This window comes from Ursus arctos, unplaced genomic scaffold (assembly GCF_023065955.2).
Source record: "Ursus arctos isolate Adak ecotype North America unplaced genomic scaffold, UrsArc2.0 scaffold_28, whole genome shotgun sequence".
Classification (NCBI taxonomy): Eukaryota; Metazoa; Chordata; class Mammalia; order Carnivora; family Ursidae; genus Ursus; species Ursus arctos.
In genome coordinates, this window is record NW_026622963.1 from 2,772,750 (window position 1) to 2,796,157 (window position 23,408).

General features: G+C 44.6%; 1 protein-coding gene across 2 annotated transcripts in view; it reads left to right on the top strand.

Moving 5' to 3' along the window:
• DIS3L (DIS3 like exosome 3'-5' exoribonuclease) overlaps positions 1 to 21,855 on the top strand; it is a 31,833-nt gene extending 9,978 nt beyond the window's left edge. For both annotated transcript variants that reach the window (XM_048222139.2, XM_026478350.4), the window contains exons 3-17: positions 984 to 1,112; positions 3,278 to 3,413; positions 5,965 to 6,141; positions 7,307 to 7,385; positions 8,321 to 8,500; positions 10,567 to 10,736; positions 11,818 to 11,979; positions 13,867 to 14,114; positions 14,684 to 14,776; positions 16,429 to 16,962; positions 18,452 to 18,606; positions 18,710 to 18,888; positions 20,148 to 20,293; positions 20,999 to 21,173; positions 21,261 to 21,855. In XM_048222139.2, the coding sequence (XP_048078096.1) occupies positions 984 to 1,112; positions 3,278 to 3,413; positions 5,965 to 6,141; positions 7,307 to 7,385; positions 8,321 to 8,500; positions 10,567 to 10,736; positions 11,818 to 11,979; positions 13,867 to 14,114; positions 14,684 to 14,776; positions 16,429 to 16,962; positions 18,452 to 18,606; positions 18,710 to 18,888; positions 20,148 to 20,293; positions 20,999 to 21,173; positions 21,261 to 21,569 (2,872 nt within the window). In that variant the 3' untranslated portion in view covers positions 21,570 to 21,855. The remainder of the gene's footprint in view (positions 1 to 983; positions 1,113 to 3,277; positions 3,414 to 5,964; positions 6,142 to 7,306; positions 7,386 to 8,320; positions 8,501 to 10,566; positions 10,737 to 11,817; positions 11,980 to 13,866; positions 14,115 to 14,683; positions 14,777 to 16,428; positions 16,963 to 18,451; positions 18,607 to 18,709; positions 18,889 to 20,147; positions 20,294 to 20,998; positions 21,174 to 21,260) is intronic.
• Positions 21,856 to 23,408: the final 1,553 nt, after the last annotated feature.

Consider the following 23,408-nt stretch of genomic DNA (forward strand, 5'->3'; position numbering starts at 1 on the left):
AAATCAGTGTTTCTTGTTTTCTGATTAAGTGTTAAGATGACGCAGATATTGGTGATTAGCATTTATTTAAAGAAGAGAAGTTTGACAGTTCTGCCTTTGCTTTAATGAAGACTCATTTTTTTTTTTTTTTTAAATCCACGGCAGCAGGCTGGAGGTGGGAATGGAAGGGCACAAGTTTTATTATATTAAAACACATGTTAAATGCCAATCATCTACCTTGGATAATTTATATGTTAATTTAACATCTGGTTTAATATCAATCCATTTTTAAATAAACAATTGGCTTCCTTCAAGATAACTGTGAACATTTTCCATATTTCATATTACCTAGACTATTGAAAGGCACATTAAAAAAAAAAGAAAAGAAAATCATTGTCTTAGAAACTGGCCCATATGCGGCTGCATATTTGATGTGAGATTCGGCTAGCATTATTGGAAGGATCTCCTGATGGGCGAAACCTTAAAACTTCGTTAGCTGTCTGACAGAGGAAGCTAGCCCTCATCCGTGTAAACGAGGGGGCTGCATAAATAAAACTCAGAGCTAAACCCCCAAACTTATTTCCTTTACGTGTCCTAAATGTACTCGTGCCTAATGCCATTTATAGAACTAAGTGCGGTACATGAAGAAAGTGCTAAGCTCTGCTTGCCTCAGTCCTGCGGGAGCCTTCGAAGAGGGCGCTGTGTGGGGCAGGGTCATCTAATTCCGAAATAAATGGCCAGAAGTCTAGAAGGGGAAAGGGTGGGGGTGCTTGATCCACAGGCTAATTAATGAGGTGCTGCCCGAGCGCATTGTAGCGGACCAAATGGAGAAACAACAGCCCAGGAGTACTCCGCGCACTAAGGCCAATATAGGTTAGTGTTCCTTGGGTTTTAAATAATCAATCTTTGGTCCTAAAGTGCCTCATCTTCCTTGATCCTTAGCAAGAGCTAGCAGTAGATGAGTGCCTGCTATGTCCGATTTATTTTTCTCCTCTGTGTCCCAGACAGTATAACAAATTGCGGAATCTCCTGAAGGATACACGTCATGACTGCGTTCTCTTTGCTAACGAATTCCAGCAGCACTGCTATCTCCCTCGGGAAAGAGGAGAATCCATGGAAAAGTGGCAGACCAGGTATGGCTCTGAGTGGGCATGGCTGTCTTTACTGGGTTTATCACTGGTTATCCGGGAGTTGATGGAAGTAGGATGCTGGAATAAACCAGCGGTTCTTCTGGAACCATGATTAATACCGAAATGCTTGATGTGTCACTATTTTAGATATATCATCTGAATACATACATGTTTTAGAAATTGTCATAAGGGAGCCACAGATTCTGAGTGAGTTTGCCCCAGATCTTAACAGCTGGCATTGTAACTTCAATGCCCGTGTGTGTGTGTGTGTGTGTGTGTGTGTGTGTGTGTGTGTGTGTGTGTGTATGAGGGGGGAAGAGGTCCACTTTTAAGCTAGGATCATCCCAGTTTTTCTGGTACAGGCTGCTGTAATATCCCAACTAGTCTTATTAAACTGAAACTGGTAGGTTAATTCTGGTAACGCTGTTTTAGGAAGTACGGCGCCACCGTTTCGATCCGCCTAAAAGCAGAGCCTGAAGCAAGGAGTTGAGTGTGGGTTGTTGCTGTCGGGGGCATTTCCCTGAAACAGGAGTGAGGAAGTGCTGAGCGTGAGATAGAAGGAGGGAAAGCAGGCAAGGATGTGTTACTGCTGCGGGAAACTGAGGCTCAGTCCTACCGGGAACCTCAGAGAAGCTGCACAGTGTGTGCCTCAGAAGTCGTCTGGAAGGGCAGAGGCGAGGCTGGCAAAGAGACATCCGCCTTGAGCTGAGGGTCATTCTGCAGGACTCCACTCAGTGGGCCCGGGGTGGGATGGGAGTGCCGCCCTCTGCAGCTAATGTCAGAGGTGGGCCTGGGGCACAGGGGCTGGGCTCCCATAGCCTCCGCTCTGCTCTTCTGCGGAGAGCCAAGCAGATCTTACGCTCTCAAATGTCTTATCCATACAAAACATTTAAATCGTCTTTTTCCTTGTAATTCGTTCTGTATAGCCATTAAATATTTAAATTCTCTAAAGTAAAACAAGCACCGATGCATACTGAGTCCTTAATTATAGTCCTAAGTTCCCACAGGGCTCGGTACCAGAAAGAGAAAGCAAATCTTTCTCTAGATTAGGTCACATGTGAGTACTTAGAATGATCATACTTCTTTTTTTTTTTTTTAAAGATTTTACTTATTTATTTGACACAAAGAGAGACAGCCAGCAAGAGAGAGAACACAAGCAGGGAGAGCAGGAGAGGAAGAAGCAGGCTCCCAGCGGAGGAGCCCGATGCGGGGCTCGATCCCAGAATGCCGGGATCACGCCCTGAGCCGAAGGCAGACGCTTAACGACTGCGCCACCCAGGCACCCCAGAATGGTCATACTTCTAACTACACAGGCTCATACAGTACATGTTGGCTGAATTTTTTTTTTAAGATTTTATTTATTTGTCAGAGAGAGCACAAGTGGGGGGAGTGGCAGGCAGAGGGAGAAGCAGGCTCCCTGCTGAGCAAGGAGCCTGACGTGGGACTCGATCCCAGGACCCCGGGATCATGCGCTGAGCCGAAGGCAGACGCTTAACCGACTGAGCCACCCAGGCGCCCCTGGCTGAAATTTTTTTGGACCTAAAACTAAAGGAACCTTACCTAGCATCTTACTTTGCAGAAAGGGAAACAGATGCCTACAGAAACCAGCTGTCCGAGTTTATACACATCATTGAAAACACAACCCAGTCTCGAACACATGTCTTCAGACTTAGGCTGTATTTTCCAATTCCGGTTCTTTTCAGGGTGATTTTCGGACATTTCATGTGATTTCATAGCGGACCTTATTAGATCATGATCTCCAGCTATTTGCAGCCTAGTTTTGCTCCTAGCCAGACTTGTTTCTTCATCTTTTAAACCTCGCATAGCTTAGCGCGTCACCTGTGCGGTGCTGTCGCAGCATGCCAACTAACAGGTCTGAAAAGATGGCAGAGCCTCATGGTTTCTAGGCCATATCAAGAAATGAAAGAGGTTGCTGTGGCGGTTGGAGGTCTTCAGGAAGAAGAGATGTCAGGTGCTCTCCCGATTTATCTTTGTATCCCCCCGGAGTACCGAACCCAGGCCATATTTATAATAGGTGGTCGGGAATTAGTTACTGAATGAACGAATGGTTGTCTGCATAGACTGAAGGGGAGCAGGTTAAAAGCCAGGACTGAAGCTTTGAACAGCAGCTTGTCTGGGGAGGGCTCACGTGCCCTTTGCTTTTCCAGGAGCGTATACAATGCAGCTGTGTGGTACTATCACCATTGCCAGGATAGGATGCCGATCGTTATGGTGACGGAAGACGAGGAGGCAATTCAGCAGTATGGAAGTGAAACAGAAGGAGTGTTTGTGATCTCTTTCAAGGTACTTCCATCTGGTGTGTCCGTAAGTGTGTCTGTATGTGTTCATTTGCTCAGTGGTGCCCATAATACTCTCGGTCCCGGTGGTGGTAGAGAAAAGGGAAAATAAAGAGTGGAGGGAGACTTCAACCAGTGAGTCCCAAGCCTTTGTTTCTCTCCAACTAAGCAATCTTGACTTTAGCAAATTTGGGCAAACTCCCTGTGACTGGAGAGACATCAGCCCAGTAAGCCCCTGTTGACCGTGAACTCGTGTGTAGTTCTAACAATAACAATATTAGGAGTGATGATGATAATAGGTTGGATCCTGTAAAATTGCCAATATTCTCTTGTTTTTGACCTACAAAATGGCACTTTTACGTGGTTCCACCTAATAGTAGTAGCCAACATTCATCTATGCCAGGCACTGTTCAAGGATATTGTTTCATTTAATTCTTGCAACAGCCCCATCAGGTAGATGTGATTGTCCATATTTTATTGATGAGGAAACTAAAGCACAGAAAGGCTAAGCAACTCGCACAAAGTCACACAGCTAGCAAGTGGCGGGACCAGGATTAGAACCCTGGCACTCTGACTCCAAAGCTGTCACCCACCCGGCCTTGCTGCCTCTCAAATTATTTTTCTGAGTATACACGCAACATAGTTCTGAAGGCCAGCCTTGTTTTTCTGCTGTTCCTCGCTCTTGCCCACGTGTGAACGTGCATGGGGGTTCGTAGGGATAGAGGAGGGGGTGAGAAGTGCTGTAGGAAGGCTGTCACATCAGCTTGGTGTCCAGATCACAGACAAGAGCAGGGTTATTGGTGACCATTTCTTGGGCTGTGTTAGCAACACAGTTCTCCTGGTTTGGGGGGACCCTTTGGGAAAGTGGGATGGCTGTTAATCTCCCAAGAGATTACTGGTCTCATGTGTCTGCCCAGTTGGCCAATCAAGTTCCCGTGGTCGGTATTGATGTTTGATTCAGAACCTCGAATGAGGCCCTCCATTACCCCTGTCAGTTTACAGAAAGTCAAGTTGGATTTTGAATTGTAGATTCTGTAAGAGTTCCCAGGTGCATGTACTGCTAAAGATTTGCCAATAGAATTTTCTTGGCCCTGCTCTAAAGAAGTGTTCTGGCATGCCAGAGAATTCTGGGGGCGCTGGATATTAATGGCAGTGTCACTTGTTTTTTCTGTTTCAATACATCATGTCTTATTCCTGCAGAGGACAGTTGACTAAAATTACATTTTTCTACTTTGTGTTAAAATTACTTTTCTTTGTAGTCCGGTCCTAGAGTACAGTTTTATTGTGTATAGCGCCTGCTAAGCAAACTGTGTGACCGAGGGCTTCGTAGAGGCGAGTGTGGGCAGGAAAACAAGAGATACTTGTGGAGTTCAGAGGAGAAGGAAGGCCGGAATTTCCTGTGGGGAGCTTGAAGTTAGCTGGGAAGAGTGGAGACAATAAATCCTCGCGAAGAGGCGGTTCGTAGTGGCAAAAGCTTGGTGGTGGTAAGCGACCATGGAATCGGGGTACTGAGTTAGCACAGACGGAACTTCTCGAAGGATGTGGGAAAGAAAGGAAGTGATTCGAACAGGTCCCTGAAGTCAGTGGGAGGCATGCTGGAGCTGACAAGAAGGATAATGTGTTTTCTTTTTAATTTGAGGAGAGAATGTGCTAGACTCTGCCTTAGACTTAAAGTTGAGTTAAAAACACCTGTAAAACTGATGTTATTTAGTGAGAGCCAACCGTTTGAGGGGCTGTACTCGGGCCATAGCACAGCCGGCCTCAGCACTCCGTCCTCGCGGGCGGTGCTGGGTGTTCGGTCTCGGGTGTCTCTGACAGAGTCACACCAAGAGCTGCAGTAACACTCAGTAAGTCTGCACGGAGGGGACCCTGACCACTTGTTTCAAAGTTATGTTTGTACCAGCTTGTCACGCTAATAGCCACGTCTATGTGAGGAGCGTTACCATAGCTGTGGACGGTCACCAAGACTGGGGCGTAGGAGGGGGAGGCCTCAGGAGAATAGAAAACCTTTACTTGGCCCCTCTCTGCTTATTTGCCACAGCCGTGGGGCGGGGGGAGAGGAGACATTTTCACAGGCACTTCCCTCCTTGCCATTTTTACCTGTTCACTTAAGTTTCTTAGAAATTTCAAATGTTTCAAGATGAAAAAAACCAAAACCAAAAACAAGACGAGAATGCACACAGAAGAGCTTTCCTCTGCATTCCCTGCAGGCCATTGTCTGCATTGAGATGCATGTGAAGACGGGCGGGACGGGGCCTGCGTGCGTGTATGCATGCAGGGAGAGAGAGAGAGAGAGAGAGAGAGAGGAGGGGATTCGAAAGTGCAAAGTAAGCATTCCACGGTAGCAAGGGCCACCCTAGGGTAATTTGGCAAGGCTTCAGGGACGAGTGAGGTGGTAGAAAACTAGCCAGTCATGTGAGGCTCGGGAGGTGATGCTCACTGAACACCTCCTCCAAACCACGTGCCCCCAGCTCCCGAGCAGGGCTTCTTGTGACGCTACCAGAAAGAAGCTCCGTTATCTTCTGACCATGCTCCTCCTGTGCCTTTCTTAAACGCAGAATTACCTGGACAATTTTTGGCCTGACTTAAAGGCCGCCCACGAGCTGTGTGACTCTATCCTTCAGTCTCGACGGGAGAGAGAGAATGAGAGTCAGGAGAGCCACGGGAAGGAGTACGCAGAACATCTCCCCCTGGAAGTGTTAGAAGCCGGCATTAAATCTGGCCGCTACATCCAGGTGAGGGTGGTCATGGGGCTTCGGCGCTGGCACCAGCCGCCATGTTTTCTTCTCTGCTTTACTGGCCTGTCACAGGCCTTTAATTTCAAAGACCGTAAATAAAATGGGCATGAGTAAGCCAGGGCTGTCCGTGTTTAAGAGGATTTGAGAGTCGTTCTTCTGTGGACACCTTGCTGTCTGGTGTGGTGCTCCTCTGTCATCTTCTTGGTCGGGTTACGTACTGAGTAGCACATAAGTAGCCTCATAAATGCCTCCACGTCTCTGGGAAAGCAAAGATACTTTTGAATCAAGGCATGGAGATTTGACAAAATTGTGAAATTGGGGGAATTTGGCTTCTTCACTCCTTTGCAATTTTCCTGCCCCTTTCACGGGGTCTTTTGTGGTCCTCCAGGACCCAGAACCCAGAAGCTGTCAAACTGTCTTGAGAAGGAATCAGGTAAAATTATTATTCCGATTTCAGCAGTTTGACGTGTGTCTGTGTGCGCACGAAGTTTTATCACATCTGTAGATTTGTGTATCTACCCCCACTATCAAGATACGGAACCGTTCCATCATGAATTTGACATTTTCGACAAGCAGCTCAGACAGTTTTTATGCAGGCCAAAGTTTGAGAAGACCACGCTGAAGTCCCTCCCTAAAGCGTGGGTATTTTAATTATTATTATTATTATTATTATTATTATTATTAAGAGAGAATGAGGGTGGGGCAGGGGCAGGCAGAGGGAGGGGGTAAGAGAGAATGGTAAGCAGGCTCCACACCCAACAGGAAATCAAGAGTCGGACGCTTAACCAACTGAGCCACCCCCTAAATTGTGGGTATTGTAAATGAGTATGCCTAGAGCGGCCAATGCTTCCAACTTGGTAGTAAAGTTTACAGCATTCCCGGGAGGCTATTTTGAGGAAGAAGAGTTTTCAAAGAGCACTCATCACTTAGGTAAGATAGACCCCGGACTTTAAACACCTGGTGTAGCCAAGAATAATTCAAATTGATGGTATGTTCTCTGAAGAAAAGAAACCTGGGTGATGAATATTTCTCCTAAAGGAAGGGATCCCAGACCTTGAAAGAATATTTGGGGGATATTTTCATATACTTTTCACAAACTGTGCCTTTGGAGGCAAAGTGGGCAGAAAAGAAATTTTTCAGTTGGTTTTTATTCTGATTTTAGGGAATCCTGAATGTCAACAAACACAGGGCCCAGATAGAAGCTTTCGTTCGACTGCAAGGAGCCAGCTGTAAAGATTCAGGTTCAGTATAAGCCTTACCTAAACTTCCCTACTACATCTTAATTCTGACATTACACAGCGAAGAAAGCAAAGCCGAAACTGTCACGTCGAATCTGCCGGTCGGATTACCCCCCACTTTGGCTTTGCGGGGCCCCAGATTGGTGATTTTCCCCCTCGCATTTTATCTGTAGTTTCTGATTTTATTGCAATCGATTTTTAAAGAGGAGAATAGCTAACTTTTATTGAGAACCCAGTCTACATCAGGCACTGTCCTAAGCGCTGAACACAGCAGCATCGTTTTGCCCCTTTTCTTTGTGAGGATACACAAGGTGGCACGTGAGGAAAGTGTAACACAGGGAAGCAGAGTAGCTCGCCCGAGCACACCTGGCGAGCGCTGGGGCTGACTGTGCTGCAGGGACGGTTGGGCCGCGATGTCAAGCCGCTGCCCTGTGTGGCCTTACTGGCATAATTTTAAAAGTGACAAGAACAAAGATGTGTAAATCAGCTGTATCGTAATAGAGCATAGCTCTTGGGTCTTCAGTGGCAGGGTGCAGAGCAGCCTGAAAGTCAAGGGAACGTGGCAGGATGGAAGGAGAAGGAGCACTGCTCCCTCTGGCCGCTGCTTGGGAGTCGGGCGGGATCCGTGGTTCGTGGGCCTGCTGACCACTCCCTGGCTGCGTGGCCCCTGAAGTAGAGTGACACAATTCCAGCGTGGGCTTACGGAGGCTGGTGCAGGGAACGGTCACCTACCATAAAGATGGGCAGAGTAGGCCCTTATAAATGCCGTGATAGGACGCGGTGGCCGTGTTTCTTCATTCCTGGCCTGTGGAACACAGGTTGACCTCCCTGTTGAAGGAGGAAGCTCTTCCCTGCAGGGCTGCTCATCAGACGTCAGATGCATCACGGGGTCTTCCCCCGCGGCTTTATGGGGTTTCCGTGTGCTCGCCCAAACACAGGTTTAGTCAGTGACATCCTCATCCACGGGATGAAGGCTCGAAACCGCTCGATTCATGGAGACGTGGTAGTCGTGGAGCTGCTCTCTAAAAATGAGTGGAAAGGAAGAACGGCCGCCCTGTGTGAGAACGACAGTGATGACAAGGCCTTAGGAGACCCCCCGAGTGAGCCCATGCCCACAGGTGAGCCCTCTGGCAGGCCTCCCAGCTTCTGGTTTTCCCGTGGGATGTTTATTTGTCCTCTCTGTACCGATCCAGAAATACTATAGTTATTAAGGTTCGGTATTGTTTCTTTGCCCCCATCACCAGTTTCCCCCTCTCTGCAGATTGATGGTATTCTCCTCAGCATCCAAATATGGCGTCATATCTCCCATCCTAGAACAGAACAAAACCCCAAATCCTCTCAAGTCCCACATATCCTCCAGCTCCTACCCTTTTCTCTGCTTCAGTCTGTGGCAAGACTCAGTGTAACCCCTAACCCCGCGTTCTGCTTCCTCTCTACCCATGGTCTCCCGAAGCCGCTACATTCAGGCGCCCCCACCACCCAGAAACCCTTGACCTTTTGTCAAGGCCACTTGTGACCTCATGGCCAACAGCCCTGGGCACCCGTAACCCTCGGCAGCATTTGGCCCACAGATCGCGGCCTCATCTTTGGCTTCTGGGTGCTTCGCCTCCCGTGCTGGGCGCTCCTTCTCTGTCCCTTTGCTAGAGCTTCTCCATCTGAGGACCTCGGGTCTGTGCCTGGGCTCCTTGCTGAATGTCCTTCATCCTCTCGCTCTGTTTCTCCAGCCCAGACCCCCTGCTCCGCCTCCAGTGTTGTCTCCTCAGTTGTCCGTTTGGCATCTTCCCCTGAATGCCCGAAGAGCACCTCCCACTTACCATGCCTAAGCACAAATTCCTGATTTCTGCCCCCAGACCTCCCTGAGTGTTCCCCCTCTCAATAAATGGCAGGTTCGTTCTATGCTTGGTCAACCCAAGCGCCTGGGATTACCCTCCACTTTTTCTCTCACTCATCAGCAAGGCCTGGCAGCTCTGCCTTCCCGTGTGGCCTGAGGCGGCGGCTCCCGCGCTCTGCGCTTCTCTCCTGACGGGGTCTTCTAGAACCCCTTGACGTGGTTCCCCAGCCGCCTCCTCACTGGTCTCCCTGCTCCCATCCTTGCTCCCAAATGGTCTTTTCTCCACACAGGAACCAGCCACAGGGGTCCTTTTAAAGGTCTTTGGGTCCTGTTGTATCTCTGCTCAAAGCTCTCCAGTGGCTGCTTCCTCTTTCTCTCAGAATAAAATCCAGAGTCTTCACCATGGCCTACAGGGTCCCGCCAGCTTGGGTTGCCTTCTGTCACTGTCCTCATCATCACTGTGCTCCTGCCACTTTGCCCAACTTGTCCTCTGCACCACTGAACAAGAGCTTTCTCCAACCCTCCTCACACCAACCTCCCACACTTCAGGTCTCTGCTCAGATGGTCACTTCATTTAAAATAACTGCCATTGCTGACTGGGTGTCACTCTTGGTCACCGTACCCTATTTTGTATCTTCCTTGGCAAACATCACTCCTTCGTGTATTTACTTTGTGTTGTCTGTTTCCCACCCATATGGACACCCAGACTAGAACGTCCACTCCAGAAAATCAAGGACTTTGTCTATTCTGATACTGCGACATTCCCTGCACCTAGAACAGGGCCTCATACCTGGTAGGGGCTCAGTCAATCGATAGTTACAAGATAGCACTTTTAACTATTAAAGTTTCTTTTTTCTTGACCTCAGTCAGTGATGCTGGAAAGTGCTGTATATCAGACTTAACGATTCGCATACGTCACTGTTTTCAGCGTTGGCCCAAATTATCTTGACTGGTGGGAAAATGCAAGAAAGACAGTGAATGAGTTAAAAAAAGCAAAAACATCACTGGCTTTTCCTGACACCCTCAACCCGAGATTGCTAAGGGAAGGGCAGAAGAGAAAGTGGAAAGTGGGACTAATGGATGCTAAGTGTTGTCACATGAGACCCCACAGCAGAAAGGGCAAAGTGATGACATTATAAAAAAAAATTATCTTTCAAAAAATGAGCCATCTTAATAGTAAAATATGAGGAAGGCGAATGTTTAAGCATCTCTCGACTTGCGTGGATGTGCTTGATACAAATGGGACGTTGTGTTTCCTGTTTTTGCTTCCTCGCTGCTGAACGAGTCAGCGTCTGGAGAGTTAACATCTCACCATTTAAGGCCTTTGTTTTGTTTTGTTTTGTTTTCCTAAAGGCAGAGTGGTGGGCATCCTTCAGAAGAACTGGCGGGATTATGTGGTGACATTTCCGTCCAAAGAAGAGGTCCAGTCTCAGGGCAAAAACGCCCAGAAAATCCTCGTTACACCTTGGGATCACAGAGTTCCCAAAATCCGCATTAGCACCCAGCAAGCGGAGGCACTGCAGGTAGCGTTGTACCCCTCCTCCTGTCTTTGCCGGCCTTCGCGCTCTACCAGGAAACGCCGTTAATGCCTTTGCATAAGAAGGGATGCATTATTGATGGCATCTGGCATTTCGAGGTCCTGTTTTTTACAAATTCTAAATATATAGAACCATCTGTTACGTAGTCCTTGGTTAATAAACGAAGGCCAGAGAGAAACCGTCCTAGAAAGCGCTGTGTAGGACAACACGGAGTGCATACATTATCCGGCGTCCAACAGAGAAACTTTCAATAGATACTCTTTGCCAACACTAATGAGCTTTCTTCCAGCCAGTGATCTAGAAATACGATCCCCCTGCCCTGTAGGGATGATATAGTGGTATTTCACCTAATCGATTCTCCATAAAGGAGAGAAGACATAAACAAGGAAGTTAGAAATTAACCTCTACTGTGGCGAAGAGTACGGGCATGGCCCAGTTTCCTTTCCCTGATGTTTTGCAATTTGTAAATGAGACCTCGTAGCAGGACATCCCAAGCCAATAACCGGGTCTTTGTGTCCCCTTTACATCCTTGGAGGCCTTCTGCGGGCTCTCTGAGGCCAGTTGCAACCATCGCTTTCCAAACCCGTGCTTTGCTGGAATTTGGGGGCAGTGGGGTTCCGTTCGTACTGACCCCTCCTTCCCCACTCAAAGATGTCCTTAAAACTTAGAAAGTAACATCAAAGAAAGTAGAAAGTAACTCGCACGCTGGCAACATTGAGATTTTTGTTTTGAAATGGAATTTGGGCTGTGCACAATGGGGTTTTCGTTGGTGTTGCAAATGTTAGCTAGAAGTGTCACAGCTGGCTTTCATCAACAGACTGAAATTTGCAGCCTACTTATTTGATGCAGAGAGGTATTGCTTCCTCCCCAAGCATTGGGCCGAGCACTTACATAAGCATCTGGCAATTCAGTAAAACAGCAAGAACCAGAACAGAAAGTAAAACCCACTGTTGAATCGGCCACTCTTCAGAGCTAGATGCCGTGTCTCTCGTTTGGTGCTTCTGATTGACCCACGTAACTCCTGGTGCTGGGCTGGTGGGTTTTTTTTTTTTCTCTTTTTGTGCAGGACTTCAGGGTGGTTGTACGCATCGATTCCTGGGAGTCGACCTCCGTGTATCCAAATGGACATTTTGTGCGTGTTTTAGGAAGAATCGGGGATCTGGAAGGGGAAATCGCGACCATCTTGGTGGAAAACAGCATTTCGGTTGTGCCTTTCTCCGAAGCTCAGGTCCAGTTTCCCAGAGTCCTTTGCTCTCGTGAAAGACATTCTGCCCAGTTTGTTTTTGCATTTGTTTGTTTGTTTCATCGTTAAGGAGAAAAATCCCCGAGCTGTGTAACCACTCCCAAAAGCCACAGATAATGGAAGAATCGCACTCCTCTCTATTCTGTGTGGAGCAGCCTGAAGTCGGCTTCGAGGGCGTAGTTAGTTTCCCAGCGCCTTAGAGCTCTCACCTTTTTACATTTTCCAACTGTGCTTAAAAATGGTATGTCAGGGGCTTACTGTCAGTGTACATCCCTCGCCAGCCGCAAGTGTGCCTAGCCCCTACTGGGCTCCCCTCCCTGTCCTCACCACTCACCCAGAGGCCTGCACAGAGCCCCGGGGGGCAGCTTCTAGGGTTCCATACATCTCTGACCCGCGGGTCAAAAAATCATGCTCATGAAACAGTTTTTGTAACCTTTGCAGAAAACACAAACTCAATAAACCTAAAACATCAGCTATTGCCATCACTTTATGATCTTTTAAAATCCTCACAAATCTTGCTTATTATTCTTGCATAACTAGATGCATAGTGTGCCCGTGCTAGTTTCTGTCGGCTTCTTTCACTCAACATTATTTCCATGGATTGACAGACCTACTTCTTAGTTATGGCAAATTACTGCGTACCGATGTGCTCTGCTTGGCTTCACTCTTCCTCAGGTGTTGCGCATTGGGCTGGTTAATTTTCCAGTAGTAGAAGAAATGCTACTTCAAACATTTTTATAAACGTTGCTTTTTTTTCTTCGTTTGCATTATTTTTCTTGGGATGTAATCCTTAAAGTAAGATTACCAAGTCAAAGGGCATAACAAATTTAAGTGGCTTTTATTTGTATCAGCAGATTGTTCTCCAGAAAAATTGGACCAGCTTGCATTGCCATCAAGAGCGTATGGGTGTTCTTATTTTCATTATAGTCTTTGACAGAACAGTAGCTATAATAGTAAAATATTTTAGACTATTTTACATTATTAAATTTTTATGCTTAACATTAGTTTCTGGAAATTATTTGTTGACTTGTTTTGACAGCTCTTAGTGAAAATGTTAGAATAAAATAAAGCTTGGGTTAGACTTCACAGGACTAGAATTGTCTCTTCCCGTTAGCCTATTTAGCTGCAAATTGATGGCCTAAATGGGTAATAATGGAGAGAAAGTGCCCTAGATTGGTCCTGCTTAAATTATCTTTTTTTTTTTTTTTAAAGATTTTATTTATTTATTCGACAGAGATAGAGACAGCCAGTGAGAGAGGGAACAGAAGCAGGGGGAGTGGGAGAGGAAGAAGCAGGCTCCCAGTGGAGGAGCCTGATGTGGGGCTCGATCCCACAACGCCGGGATCACGCCCTGAGCCGAAGGCAGACGCCCAACCGCTGTGCCACCCAGGTGCCCCCTGCTTAAATTATCTTTAAGGAATAGGCTTTTAGTACTTGGGACATGTTGATTTTTTTTTTTTCAGGGCTTGACTTGAATTTAAAGCTGAACTACACTTAAGCAAGTGGATCATTTGAAAATGGGGAAGAGGTTGTGCTCTTTATAAGCCACTGTTCATCCTTGATCTGGCCTTCGTAACTACAGAAGCTCCCGGAAACTGGCACATTTCCTGCCAGACTGTAAGGTCCTCAGGGACGGGAGACTGCGTCTTTCCTATTGGCTCTTGACCTCTTCAGAGCCTAGCACAGTTCCTGCCACACACTGGGCACCTAATAAATAATTATTGATCAAAAGAAGCAAACACAGGTTAATTGCACAAGGGAACAGGGTAATGAGTGGGATTTCTATGAGGCGCAGAGAGAATGTTCCAGAGCAGAGTTTCATAGGAAGCTTGTGGTGTGAGAATTGCTGAATATCTGACTCTCGTCCTACAGATGTGTGAGATGCCAGTCAACACACCAGGAAATCCCTGGAAGGTGAGTCCTGAAGAGGAACGAGAACGGAAAGACTTGAGGGAAACCCATCTTGTGTTCAGCATTGACCCAAAAGGCTGTGAAGATGTGGACGACGCGCTCTCAGTCAGAACCTTAGCTAATGGCAACTTGGAACTTGGGGTCCATATTGCAGACGTAACACACTTCGTGCCACCAAATTCTTACATCGACATTGAAGCTAGGACAAGGTAATGCCCTTTGACACCAGCAATGTGAGTAAGTATTTGTGATTCTAACCTATTCCATAACTCCCTAGTCTCAGACTCTCAAAACAAAGATTTCCCAGTTTTGCGCAATTCTGCAAATCCCTTCTAGGGAAAAAAAAACATGGAGGTCCACTTCCGCTGTCCCTTCGGAGAAATAGTTCCTTGATCAATTTACCTTTCCTTCTTTTAACAGGCCCTTTCACCTACTTTCCTTCTAGATTGGGATGAGTTAAATTTTTCCAGCATGGACACTATTTTCTAAAAATACTGGCTCATTACACTCTAATTTTTCTTAGACAATAAGATTCATGTCACTTTTTCTTTCTTTTTTTATGTCCGAGGAAGAATATTCAGCCCAAGGCAGTCCCCCTTAGAAAAGCGGGAACGTGGGAATAGCTTGATTACCCAGTCGGCCGCACTTGATGAGAAAGCAGCGGCCTTGGGGGTTTGCACTGAGGACTCGGCCCTTTACGTCCCGCAGCCCCTGCCATCAGCAGTCGTGCTGCCAGCTGCCGCCGAAGGTCACGCCCCCGCGTATGTGTCGTTCACAGGGCCACCACGTACTATTTAGCAGACCGGCGCTATGACATGCTGCCCTCGGTCCTCAGCGCTGATTTGTGCTCCCTTCTGGGAGGCGTTGATAGGTGAGTTTGTTCATGGTTTTTTTTTTTTTTTTTTTTTTTTCCGTTTTTTTTTTTTTAATCTTTTATCACCAGCGCTTGTCTTGGCTCTTCTGTGATACCGAGTGCACTCGCTTCTGGCCTCTTTCTCGGCTTCTTTTGAATTTGCTCTGCCCCCTGCTCCCCACCCGTTTGCCCCCTGTACCCTCTGCGCCAGTATTTGTAGGCAGCTTTATTCCTCTAGCCTTCCCCTCGTCCTGTCTGTCTAGCTGTGAGGCTGCTTCTCCCTCTGTTGTGGGCTTTTGAAACTCAGCTGGAATCTGGGTATAAATGCATAGATTTTGTGCATATTTATTCCCTGGTTGAAACGGTTTTTCATGAGGATCGTGAACTTAGGGAGTTTTATTGTTTATTTGTTGTAGTTAACATTATATCTATCTTTGAATACGTAAATCCATATAGTCCTAAATGTGTAGGTTCCAAAAGATATTTAGTGAAAGGCTCCCCTCCTATCGCTCTCCCCCAGTTACCAATTTCTTACGTATTTTTCTAGACAGAATGCGTATACACACAAAGGTGACATGTGGTCTCTCTCTTATATACAAATGGTGACATTATATGTATTTATGCTGTTCAGCAACTTATTTTTTATTTCTCATAACAATGTACCTTACAGATCATTCCATATTAATAACAGTCGCTTATCTATGAAAATTTGGATTGTTTTCAGTCGTTTGCTATTAGAAACAAAACTGTACCGAATTACACGGAACAGAAGTCATTCCGCATTTTTAAAAGTACAGTATACCTGGAGGATAAATTCCTAGAAGTGGAATTTCTGTGTCAAAGGGTATATGCATTTGTGTTTGGATAGATGTAATGAAATTGCCCTCCATAAAGCTTACAGCATATTCTCACCATCAGTGTGTGAGAATGCTTGTTCCCCCAACAGCCTTGCCACACAGTATGTTGCATTTTTTTATCTTTGCCAATTTGAGATGAAAATGGTATCTTAGGTGGTTTTAATTTGCGTTTTTCCTATTATGAGTAAAGTTAAACATTTTTGTGTATGTTTAACACTCATTTATGTATGTATTCTTTTCTGTGAACTATTTCATGTTCCTTTCCCATTTTTTTTGGTTCTCCATCTCTTTGTAATTGATTTATAAGAACTCTTTACATATTAGGAAAATTAGCCCTTTGTTTTTTATGTGAGTTGTAAATGTTGCATATGTTTTTAAAAAGAGTGATTTGATGGTAAAGTGCTTCTTTACTAAATGAACTTTTTGCTAATTAATGTACCATCGAGAGTGATGCGATAGTTCACTGTTACTCTATAGGATTTGAAAGGCTTTCTTCTTCTTTACTGGGGAGCCCACCAGACCTGACTCTATCAGTGCTATGCTAGTCTAATCAAAATGGAGAACTGTAAGGTAGTGTTTGTAACATTACATGTGAACTCGTTTCAGATCTGCTCAGAGCTCAACAGAACCTAGTCTAACTTTGTTGTTTTAATTTTAAATAATTTTTGAGTTAATGGTGGAGTTTTTGAATTGAGACATCGGTCCAGAAACCTGTAGCTTTTTCGTTTCTTCTAAGTTACATTTAGGGTCTTGTTCTACTTGCTTCAAAAATGGAAGAATTGAATAATGATGTCGGCGTTACTGGTTTTTTAGGTATGCCGTAAGTGTCATATGGGAATTGGATAAAACTTCCTATGAAATTAAGAAAGTGTGGTACGGCAGAACCATTATTCGATCAGCATACAAATTGTTTTATGAAGCAGCCCAGGAACTGCTGGACGGAAACTTCCACGCTGTCGATGATATTCCAGAATTCAGAGGCTTGGATGAGAAGAGCAGACAAGCCAAGCTAGAGGAGTTGGTGTGGGCCATTGGAAAGTTGACTGACGTAGCACGCCACATCCGAGCTAAGCGAGACCATTGTGGTGCCCTGGAGCTGGAGGGGGTAGAGATTCTGGTTCAGCTGGATGAAAAAAAGAACATCCATGACCTCATCCCCAAGCAGCCCCTGGAGGTGCATGAGACGGTGGCTGAATGCATGATCCTGGCCAACCACTGGGTAGCCAAGAAGATCTGGGAGAGCTTCCCTCATCAGGCCTTGTTGCGCCAACACCCTCCTCCACACCAGGAGTTCTTTTCTGAACTGCGAGAATGTGCTAAAGCAAAAGGCTTCTTCATAGATACACGGTAACTCCTCTTTTGAGGGGGCAGAGGAATGGAGGGAGTGTTGTACGCTGATTTATCTTACAGTAGTTCCTAAAATGGGACAGCCAGATCTTTGACCAAAAATAGAAAACTTCTTGGCTCTCTTCAGTAACTATAATGTAGGTATAGAGATTAAAATTAAAATGAGTTTATTTTGGCATAATTTGATCCACTACAGTTTGTAATGCAGAAGTAAGGAACCTGTTACCTTTGGTTTAATTTCATAGACCCCTGAGGCAAATACCAAGAAGTAATCCTATTTATTTCAATACTTTGAGGCAATACCCTAAAACACCACACCGATGATAAATGTATACCATCCCTTCATAGAAGGAGACATCTTTATTCCCCCCTCCAGGGTAAAAGATTTCCCCTATTAAAAATGATGTACAGGGGCACCTGGCTGGCTCAGTCAGTAGAACATGTGACTCTTGATCTTGGGGTTGTGAGTTCAAGCCCCACAATGGGCTTACTTAAAAACAAAAAAGTAAAATAACTGAAGGCTGTGTTTAAAAAATAATGTATAGAGGATTTTTTTTCAATATTTTGTTTCAAGTAACAGGTGCTGCTTAAAATATCTTTTATTTATTTATCAAAATACTTTTTTTTTTTTTTTGGCCTCTGTCTGCGATAGTATCTTTTGTTGGTTTGGTGGGCGGGCGCTGTGTGTGTGTGCCAGGCTTACTGGGTGAGGGCCTTCAGACATCTGGTATCGTTTGTATCTCACAGGTGGGGAATCCCATCTGGAGAAGTTAAGTGACTTACTTGTAGTTCACCAGTGAGTCAGGCAGGGCAGAGGGTGGATTTGAATCCACGCATCCCATGTCTGTCACTCTGGAAAGCTCACATGAGCCCGCTTCTGATGCTCTGTTCATCATTTTCCATCTTTCCTTCCTTCCCTTTCTCTTAACGGGCTGCAGTACAGAACAGAATGACATGTTGACTTGTTAGTTTCATTTTTAATATAATTCTGTATTTCCTTGGTTTTAAAGATTATTTGAGTAAGTAAACAGAATATTTCCTGTCCCTTTCTCTTTAAAAAAAGGAAAATAATTTAAGTTTCTCTTAACTGTGTATCTCAGGTTTAGGTTAGTTTTGCTTTTCAAGTCCTTCTGGCTCAGTAATTCTTGATTTTCAAAAAGTCCATCCTTTGACCTGTAAGGGACGTTTAATATGAAGGGCGTTAGGAATTCAGTTCGACAAAAGTATTTGACCACCTACTATGTGCTGGGCATTAACCTAACCGCATAGATATCAGTACATTGCTCTTAACTACTTCAGAAATGTTATTTAAATTGATATACTTTTCTTGTTTAAACCTTGAAAGCCATAGGTTTCTATAGTTGGAAAGAGTTGCTTCTAAAACGTATCCAAAATAAAATTTCTTCAGAGTGAAAGATTGCCATCAGAGCATTGACTTGCACTTTGTTAGCCGGGGACTAAATAAAGGTCTTTCTACTTTTTTTGTCAGGTCCAATAAAACACTGGCTGATTCTCTGGATAATGCGAATGACCCCAATGATCCCATCGTAAACAAGTTGTTGCGCTCTATGGCCACTCAGGCCATGTCGAATGCACTGTATTTCTCCACTGGGTCGTGTGCGGAGGAAGAGTTCCATCATTACGGTGAGTGATAGCATTTCCTTTTGTGTGGCCATAACCTTGAGCAGGTCGTTTTAAAAGTATATATATATTTTTTTGATTTACATCTTTTGGTTTCTTTTTGAAGGCCTTGCATTAGATAAATACACTCACTTTACGTCTCCGATAAGAAGATACTCAGATATCGTAGTACACCGGTTGTTAATGGCAGCCATTTCAAAAGATAAGAAAATGGAAATTAAGGACAATTTATTCAGCAACAAAGATCTTGAGGAATTATGCAGACATATCAACAACAGAAACCGAGTAAGAGGGGATTTTAAATTCTCTTACTGATCATCTCTTTTCCTAAGAGAATATCAGCTTTATTGTGTGGTGGAATGAAGTGCCATATATTCTAGCAAATTAAATTCTAGCATTATTCTACCCAATGAAATAACATAAAAATGGTAGGTTTCTTGTGTCTCTCTCCTTACATTTACAGATGTTATGAAGTCGCTTAATGTGGGTTTAGGAGATTAACAATAGGTTAGATGTTTTTCCCAAAAAGTAGAAATGTGAAAGACCGTGTGTCATCTTACCACCCAGAGATAGCCATTATTCACTATTCCAGACAGTGCTCTTTATTTATGACAAATAGGGTACCATGCCTGCTCTCTGAACTCTTTTGCACTTGACACACCTGTTACTGACACCCCCACTTCAGAGTAATTACATCTTTCTTTTAGAAGCTGCTTTGTATTTTATTTCATAGTTGGCTCGTGACTACAATACTGTACAGCGTAGAATGAGAGCATTTGCTTGGTGATACAGAAAAATTGGAAACTACCTAAATGTTTAATATAATTTTTGTATCCTGTATTCTAGTTCACTGCTATGCAGTATTGTAGTCACTAGCCACGTGGGCTATTTAAATTCTTAAAAATTAAAAATTCCATTCCTCCGTTGCACTGGCCACATTTCACATGTTTAGTAGACATGTGTGGCTAGTGGCTGCCTTTAGGGCAACACAGATGTATGGAACATTTCCATCACTGCAGAAAGTTCTGTTGGGCAGTGCTGTCCTAGGCAACCCAGTTTACACCCATCCTTGTATAGACACTTTCACAGACTTCTCAGATTGTGGCCTGGATATATTCCTGGTGATAATGAACTGCTGACTCAGGAGGTGTGTACAAACAAAGCTTTGATACATATTACCAACTTGCCCTCCAGGGTGGCGGTACTAATTTATACTTGCACCTGCAGGATTGTGCTAGGACAGACTTCGTGAAAAGAAAGGCGAGGCATAGCTATGGATACTTTCCTCTACCTGAATGAACTGTGAACAGATTCTAAATAATGAACAGGTTGTTTTCTTAAAAAATTAATTTCCTAAAAGACATTTTTGAGGGAATTATCGCTGGATGGTTAGGTTCCCACAAAACTGATTTCATTCATAGTAGAGAAGAATACATTTCCAGAGCCCAGCCTATTGGAAGACATTGTTTCTGCGGGAGTATGACTTCTGGGTTGCCCCAGGAATGTGAGCATGCTGTAACTGTTTCGGGTTGTGCTTCTTACAGGCAGCCCAGCATTCTCAGAAGCAATCCACTGAGCTCTTCCAGTGCATGTATTTTAAAGACAAAGACCCAGAGAATGAGGAGCGTTGCATATCTGATGGAGTTATATATTCAATTAGAACAAATGGCGTGCTTGTATTTATACCAAGGTATGTCACATCTAACGTAACAGTTGTTAAGAAATCATAGTTACTAGGGGCGCCTGGGTGGCTCAGTCGGTTAAGTGTTTGCCTTCGGCTCAGATCACGATCTCAGGGTCCTGGGATCAAGCCCCGCGAGTTGGGCTTCCTGCTTAGCAGGGTGTCTCTCTGTCCCTGTCCCTCTCCCCCTCCCCCTTGCTGTACTCCTGCTCTCTCAAATAAATAAAATCTTAAAAAAAAAAAAAAAAAAAGAAATTATAGTTAAACTAAGTGTACAGCACAAATAGTATGTTAGATATAACTTGTTAAAGTAACTATTTGTAAATACCAATGTACATAATGTAATAGAATAATACACTATGTAAGTATAAAAGGAGGGGCGCCTGGATGGCTCAGTCAGTTAAGCATCTGACTCTTCATCTCAGCTCAGGTTGTGATCTTAGGATCATGAGTTCAAGCCCCATGCTGGGCTCCTACTTAAAAAAAAAAAGTATAAAAGATTAGCGTCTAGTACATCTGTATTAGTGTTAAGATAGGACTTTACTTCCTTGTTTAGCAAAGTATTTTTCTATCTGCTCAGTGAAATATTTGGAGGTAAATGAGAGGAAAAGTTGTTTTTAATCTAGAATAAAAACTAGCATTCTAGATTAAGTGTATAAGATTTGTACACTAAGAATACGGTATCTCTGGATTTTTATTCTGGCAATGATTCAGGTTTGGGATTAAAGGTGCTGCTTATCTGAGAAATAAAGATGGTTTGGTGATCTCATGCGGCTCAGACAGCCGTTCAGAATGGAAACCAGGATCCCTTCAACGATATCAAAACAAAATCACCTCTACCACAACAGGAGGAGAATCTGTTACGTTCCATTTGTTTGACCACGTGACAGTAAGTCCGTATTTACATTAAGCATTGATTTCAACATCAAGTATAAAGAGTGTGACTTGGTAACATGCATTTTCTCCTCTGTGATAGGTGAGGATATCCGTTCAGGCCTCCCGTTGCCATTCTGATACGATCAGGCTTGAAATAATAAGCAACAAACCGTACATGAGACCAGATACAGAACTTCTTCATCAGAGCTCCCTTTTGTTAAAGAGTGATTTAGTGAAAGAAGTAACTAGATCTGTGGAGGAAGCTCAGCTTGCCCAAGAAGTCAAAGTAAACGTCATTCAGGAAGATTATCAAAAATATTGCCAGACAAAGGGAAGCAGCCTGTACACACTCCTGGAGGAGATAAGGGACCTAGCTCTCCTGGATGTTTCCAACAGTTACGAAATGTGAAATACTCTTTTTACTTCATTAAAAGAGCTGTTTTGTGGATGCTTTCAACCTTCTTTTTAACATTAACATCTAATGTTCCATGTCACCTAATGTTCTAGTCGGTTGGGATTCAGTAGATAGTTCACCGATGCACAAAACGTTTTCTCATCATTAACTAAAGCTGCATTAAAGAGCAGTTAGGTCCCTGTGGAAGCTGATTTTTCAGAAGTGGATAGATCTTGAATGGTGACTCTGCAAGTCAGATTGCCAGTCTCTTTTTAATAAATCCAGAATTGATTTTTGATTAGCATGTCTCAAATCCGTTCTTTCAAAATAAGTTCTGTTTTTTCTAGTAACTGCTACTGTGGGCCATTTGGGTCCTAGGCCCCTCTGACAGCTGTCAGCTTCACTTTTCTGTTGCCTTCAGGTAAGACTTAGTTCTGTCCACCTACCCACTTTAAAACTCCCATTTCATGTGTGACTCAACCTCCCCTGCTGTCCCCACACCAGCTGGGGATAAGGCACAGGGAGTGGGGTAGAGTGCACAGGTAAGGTCTGTTCTCTCAAACTTCCCTTTTCACCCTCTCATTTTGCTGAGTGCTCCTTGGATGGAGCTGCATTGGCCTTGCCCTTGTTGAAGACTTGTTAACTTTGCCAGTGTATCCCACCGCTGGAAAAGTAACTTTTTAGTCCTCCACTAGGCCAGTCCCCAGCCAGCCACAGAGGCCCCCTCACCCCAGCCCGTACGTTCTTGTGCTCAACTTCCTGCCTTTCAGCCAAACCGTCCTTGTCACTCTCCATCCCCAACAGAAGTCAGCAAACCTGATGGCATTAAGATACTGCCTGTCCCAGCTTCACAAACAGAAGCCACTTTAGCACCATCACTGTGCCAGTCTCTCTCACAAAAAGCAGCCTTCCCGTGGCGCCTGGCTGGCTCGGTCGGTGGAGCATGCAACCCTTAGGGTTATAAGTTCGAGCCCCACATTGTGTGTATAGATTACTTAAAAAAATAAAATCTTAAAAAAAGAAAGCAAGTAAAAAACAACCTTCCCGTCTCCTAGTTTGTAAAACCTAGCTTTGCCTTTCCCTGTCGCCCATCGGGATCTGCCATGGACCAGACAGACCTTTAAACTTGGTTGTCAGCATGGCACTTCATCTGTAACTTCCTCCTCCACCAAGCTGATAAACTCAGGCAGGAAAAACTCCAATCAGATCTTCTCACCATCTGGCCTAACACTTCTTTTTTTTTTTTTTTTTTTAAGATTTTATTTATTTATTCGACAGAGACAGAGACAGCCAGCAAGAGAGGGAATGCCAGCGAGAGAGGGAATACAAGCAGGGGGATTGGGAGAGGAAGAAGCAGGCTCATAGTGAAGGAGCCTGATGTGGGGCTCGATCCCAGAACGCCGGGATCACGCCCTGAGCCGAAGGCAGGTGCTTAACCACTGTGCCACAGGCGCCCCTGGCCTAACACTTCTAGCTTCATATTTGCCGTTCCCAAGTCTTTCGTATTTCCTAGATTTCCCCTTTCTGTATCATTATTGGACATGTCCTTCCCAATCCTTGGGCTCTCCTCCACAAACGCAAAGGTACCCTATGTGGATCCTCCTAGGTGCTCTGTGTTCACCATGATGCTTTGCAAGTTTCTCCCACTAGTAGGTAAGGTACCAAGGAGCATTTGAACTCCCCTGGAATGGACACAGGCCAGGCAATACAGCAGCCTTTCAGGTGACCCTTTAAGTATTAAAGTGACTCCTCAAAATACATGTAAACACATATAGAAACCTTAAAAATTTTACCATAAGTGTAAATTGCAGAACTAAATAGCAATAAGAAACTTTCAAAAAGCCTCTAGAGATA